At 64.7% G+C, this 5,606-nt stretch overlaps 1 protein-coding gene across 1 annotated transcript; it reads right to left on the reverse strand.

Moving 5' to 3' along the window:
• Positions 1 to 1,072: 1,072 nt before the first annotated feature.
• On the reverse strand, positions 1,073 to 2,323 carry FOXB2 (forkhead box B2). Its single transcript, XM_066254724.1, has one exon. The coding sequence runs from the start codon at positions 2,321 to 2,323 to the stop codon at positions 1,073 to 1,075; it is 1,251 nt and encodes a 416-aa protein (XP_066110821.1).
• Positions 2,324 to 5,606: the final 3,283 nt, after the last annotated feature.

Here is a 5,606-nt window from a genome sequence, read left to right on the forward strand (position 1 = left end):
GGAGCGCGCGAAGGTGACCGGGTCATCCTCGCGCATCGGTCCCGAGGGGCTGGGAGGCCACAGCCACCTGCCGCTCCTGGAAGCCTCAGAGCAGCACTGTCGGTCATGTGGCAGGTTTTCCTTGCATTTATGAGTTAGGGGACAAAATCCTGCGGTACAAGTAACTATTTTCCCTTTAAACTCGCAGATGGCACAGATCGTGAGAATTCACATTATTCTGGGACTCCTTAACGGTTTCATATGATTGATACACAAATTGCAGGTAGAAAGTCGCCTTTTGTTGTCTCTTTGGTTGTGTTTCCCGAACTTTACTTTTGGAATCTGGGGCTTTGCTCTTTAAGCCGCTGCCGTTCTCTTTTGTGCAAACTAATTGCTTTAGCTGTTCCCACTCTCCGTCTCGACCCCCGGGTCAGAGCCAAGAAACGTGACTGTTTCCCAAGGTACTTCGTGGTGTTCCCACTGCCCCCTGAAGCGCCTTTATTCATAATACCGTTCCTTGTCTATTTCCCTGACCAGGGGGAGAAACGGTATCAAATGTTCCCTCTTTCTTCTTAAATAAAACGAGATATCCTTAGTGAAGAGCAGTTTCGTCTTGCACGTCCCCCGAGAGGCGGCTGCTTCGGGATGAGACCCGCAGAGAGGAGCTCGATGGCTGGGTTCGTTTCAGCACCACTCTCTGTGGCGTTTCTCCCCGCGTGTAGGTTCGACAGCTTCTGGTCTAAGGAAGATGAGTCGAAATCCATTTCCAATTTGCCCGCTAATGAGGCTTCCCCAAACTCCTTCGTTCCCTGACCCTATAACTTATTGATTTATTATATTAATTACAATAGAAACTCTTACCTGAAAATTGGCTTTCATTCACCTGACTGGACAACAGAGCACAAACATGAGCCCAGAAGTGTTACATGTATGTGTTCAGACCACTGGGGAGTCCACTCTCGGGTTTGTCTGTTTGAATGACCTTTCCAAAGAGGCGTGGGCTCCGCTCGGCCGGGTCCGGAGCCCTGTCCCCTCCCGCGGCCGGGTGCCCTGCCGTCTCTCTCGGCACCTGTCCCCCCTGCCCGGCGGGCGCCTAGGAGCGCACCAGCACCGAGTGCAGGGAGCCGCCTTTGCTCTGGGCCGCGCTCGCGGCGGCGGGTTCCAGCGAGGGGGCGCCGGGCGAGGCCGTGGCCGCGGGGCACCCGGCGGGCGGCGCGGGCGGCTGCTGGGCGGCCGCGGGGACGGCGAGCGCCGGCGGCAGCGCAGCTACAGGCGGCAGCGCCGGGGTCGGCTTGATGGGCACGGGCACCGCGGGCAGGCTCTGGCCGGCCGGGTGGCACAGGGCCTTGACCGGCACCCCGAAGGCGCCGTACTCCGGGCTGACCGGCACCCCCGCGGCGGCCGCGGCCGCGGCAGCCGCCGCCACCGAGTCCATGACCCCGACGTGCGGCCACACGGAGCCGACGACGTTGCCGAGCTGGCCCGGCACGGGGTAGCCCAGGTGGTGCATGACCGAGGCCAGCGGCAGCCCGCCGGCCTGCAGCACGCCCTTGTAGTCCCGGCCGATGATGTTCTCGATGGCGAACGGGTGCTTGAAGCCCGACGTGGCGGCGGCGGCCGCGGAGCCCAGCCCGTAGGGCGGGAACTGGGACAGGCGCCCCACGCTGCCCACCGCCGCCGCCGCCACGGCCGCCGCCACGGCCGCCGCCTCCTGCATCTTGCCGGCGTGGGACGGCGGCGGCGGCGGCAGCTGGGACGGCGGCTGCGGCGGCGGCTGCGCCGGGAGGTGCGGCGGCGGCTGCGGGGTCGGCGGCGGCTGCTGGTGGAAGTAATGCACCATGTGCGGCGGGGGCGGGGGCGGCGGCGGCGGCGGCGGGGCGTGGTGCGGGGCGTGGTGCGCGTGGTGGTGGTGGTGGTGGTGCGCGTGGTGCGGGTGCAGGTGCCCTCCGGGCCCCGCGCCCGGGGCTCCCTTGGCGCCTCCCGCGTGCAGATGCGCGTGGTCCGTGCGCAGCACCTTGAAGCGCTTGCGGCGCCGCAGGAAGCTGCCGTTCTCAAACATGTCGCCGCAGTCGGGGTGCAGCGCCCAGAAGCTGCCCTTGCCGGGCTGGTCGGGCCGCCGCGGGATCTTGATGAAGCAGTCGTTGAAGGAGAGGTTGTGGCGCAGGCTGTTCTGCCAGCGCTGCGTGTGCTCGCGGTAGTAGGGGAAGCGCTCCATGATGAACTTGTAGATGTCGCTCAGCGGCAGCATCTTCTCGGCCGAGTGCTGGATGGCCATGGCGGTCAGCGAGATGTACGAGTAGGGCGGCTTCTGGTCGCTGTACGAGCTCTTCCCGGGCCGCGGCATCGCCCCTGGCGCCCGCGCCGCCCTCGGGCTCCGCAGCGCGCTCCCGGGCCCGGCGGCCTCCACCGGCCCCGCTGCGCCCGCCCAGCCCCGCCGCCGCCCCTCTCTCCCCGGACCCCCTCGCCGTCGCTCTCCCGCCTTCTCTCGGCCGCCCGCAGTCTCCGCGCTCGGCCTCTCGGGCCAGCTGAGCTCGACGCTCCCAACTTCTGGCTCCGACGGTCGCCGACCGGCGCGCGCAGTCGCGGGCGTGCAGCGCCAGCTTCACCGTCACCCTCGTGGCGTGTTCCCGCGGGTGGCCAGAGACTGAGCGCCGGAGCTGGCGTTGGAGGAACCGGGAGGGCCGTGTTCCCTTCCGCCCGCCTCGCTCTTTCTCGGTCCGAAGGAAGCGCGGGCCAAGCGGGCTGGGAGGAAGGACTGGACAGTCAGGGCTCCGGCCCTTTAAATCCGAACTGGCGCTTCTGTCCTGGAGGCCGGGGATGGCGGCACCTTCCCGCCCGGGGCGCGGCCCCCTGACCCGCCACCTGGTCCGCTTGGAGTCGCTCTCCCGGAGGGGACAGGCGAGGTAAGGAGAAGGCAGCCGGACGCCTAGCAGCTTGCGTCTCCCTTTGCGCCGGCGGCGCGCCGCGGAGCCGGGGAGAGAGCTGCAGGCGGTCGCATGCGGGGAAAAGTTTGGTGGTTTCTGCAGCCTCGGCGCCTGCAGGTTGGGAGGAGGCGGGGGCGCAGGGCCCGGGCCTGAGGAGGCGTCTGCGGATGCCGGGAAGGTTCGAGACCGCGGAGGCCCGCGCGGCGGTCCGCGCCGCAGCCGCAGCCGCTCTCCCGGGCCCCTTGTGAGCAGGAGAGCGGCGGCAGCGGCTGTAGCAGCAACGCGCTCTCCTGGCTGCTTTTTGTAATGGTCCCGGAGACGCCGAGACCCCCGCCGCTCACGCTTCGAGACTATCACATGACCGAGGTGAGGGACTTCGCGCCGCCGCCGCGTCTCTCGCTGAAAAGGGGGCGCGAAGGCGCGGGCCTCGCCCCCGCCCCCTCCTCCGCCGGGCCCGGGCGTCCCCACCCCCAGCAGCCACCGCCCTCTCGCAGCACCCAGCCCGCGCCGAGCTGGGCGGGGAGCGCAGCCTGTGAGCGGCGCGGGGCGCAGCTCCGGGCGCGGTCCCCATGGCTGCACCCCGCCTGGGTCGCTACGCACAGTGGAGGGGATTGGACCCTGTGCATTCTCTTCTCTCCTGCCTGTCCAGCCTCTTCCGCCCTTTCACTTCCCATCTGCCAACTCTGAGCTTCTCTCTCTCTATACCACCTTTCTCCCGGACTAGCCACTCCGGACCAAGTTCGGAGTACCGTGACCTCAGGGCCTCTTCGCTGCAAGAAATCCCAATGCCTGGAGGGTTGGAGGGCAAAGCTCATGGGGAGGAGAGCCTAGGATATTTTCGTCCAAGGCTAACTTCATCACAACTTGACAGTATTGGGCGCCATCTGTGTGCCAGGCCCACTGATGGAGCCAGGTACAGGGAGGCTGGAGGCAGCTCTCTGCGCTCCAGGACCGAAGTCTAAATGAAGAGATGACAGTAACGAGGAAATCAGTATTTTACTAAGTGGATGGAGGCTCCACCGCGCTTCTCAAGAGTGGGTGGAAGGGAAGAGTGAGGCATTTCTCTGGGGTCTTGACGTCTGAACTGGGGCCAGAGGGAGGAGTTGGGAGCTGAGAGGTCCCATCACCTGGGTGTGTCGGAACGATGTCTTTGCTATTCTTAGCACGTCGAGAGAAAGGAGAAAATGAAAAATCAAACAGAAGGTCAAAATGATCGACCCACAGGGCCCTGGTGTGAACTGCAGGGAAAGGTGGATGAGCCGCTGCGCTGAGGGCCCGGTGCTGGCTGGGGTCTGAGAAGCAGGTTCCTGCTCCCCACTCCGCTCACACCAGCAGCGGATCCCAACTGACCGCTGGGAGAACCCGAAGTTACATTCTGACTTTGGCTGCCGATTCCCTTGGGCTGGGAGGAAAAGCAGAGTTTGGTGGGGAGTACCCCTCTTTCAGGCTCTGGTCCTCAGTGTCATTATTTGTAAAATGAGATGTCTGAAATTGAAAAATTTCACGGGTCCCTTCCAATTCCGTGAGTCGAGGAGAAAGGAGCTATCAGGGACTGGATGGCTCACTCGGTTTTTAATTCCTTCTTTTCCATGCCTACATCTGAAAGCAGAAGGCGGCTGGCCCAGACTGCTGGGTGGACTGCCTCTTACCCTCCAACCGTGGCGACAGGTCTCGTGATTTTAGCTCGAGACTTTCGGTGACGCGAGAGGGGCTGTCCGCCCGTCGGGTCGTGGGAGTGCGCTGAGCGGGACGGGAGCATGGTTTTCATCTTCAGTCGAGAGCTAGCTTTCTGGCTAGTGTTGTTTGGCCGATTGGTCCTAGGCCGGCAGCCGCTTTAGAACAGGTCAAGACAGTTAAGGTCAAGTGTGCCAGAGGGCCCCGAGGGAAGAGCAGCTTCTTGGCCTGAACTAAGTGAAGGAGACCCTTTCAGAGTTGGACGCTCTCGCTGTCTCTCTAGGCGGAGGACGTTCCTTCAGCCAATTAAGCTTTTTTTTTTTTTTTTTTTTTTTTTGAGGGGCGGGTGAATTTCTGGCCCGCTGAGGCAGTATTAGGAGTTGAGCAGCAGACGGCCTCGCAGACTCGCGATGTCACGGAGGAATTGCGCGGACGCCCACAGTGACAGTGACAGCTCGACCTCTCGGGGCCCGGTGTACCCCTCTCCCTGGACAGACGCGGTGCGAAAACAGCCCCGTCCCCGCCCAGGAGCCGCCAAAAGGCCTGTGGTGGGAGGGAGCTCGGTGTGCAGAGCGCTCCAAGGCGCCTTCTGCCCGGGCTCCGCACGCGCCGCGGGCTACGGCGTCTCGAGTTGACGCCTTGCGGGAGTCTCTTCCCCGCGAGCTCCCGGGACAGCGGCGCCTCCTCCCGGAGAGCAGCTCGGGGCCGTTCCCGTCGGGCAAGCGCGCTCCGTGGCGTCTGCGGACAGAGCGAGGGAGAGGCGCCGCGGGGCGCGCGGGGTCAGCCTCACGCTCACAAACTGAATGTAAAGCTGTGAGCTGGGGCTCCCCGGCGAGCTGGTTGCAGCTTACAGACCCGCCCGCACCTTCCGTCCCGGAGAGCCACCGCAGAACTGGGGTCAAACGAGAGCGAAACGCCCAAGCCGTGTGCTCCCGCGTCTGGGCGCGCTCGGCGAGGGCAGCAAGTGCTCCCAGACCCCGAAGCCCCGGCCCGCCCGGCGGCCCAGGCCGCAGTTGCTGAAAAGAGCGC

The sequence above is a fragment of the Saccopteryx bilineata genome, chromosome 2, assembly GCF_036850765.1.
Source record: "Saccopteryx bilineata isolate mSacBil1 chromosome 2, mSacBil1_pri_phased_curated, whole genome shotgun sequence".
Classification (NCBI taxonomy): domain Eukaryota; kingdom Metazoa; phylum Chordata; class Mammalia; order Chiroptera; family Emballonuridae; genus Saccopteryx; species Saccopteryx bilineata.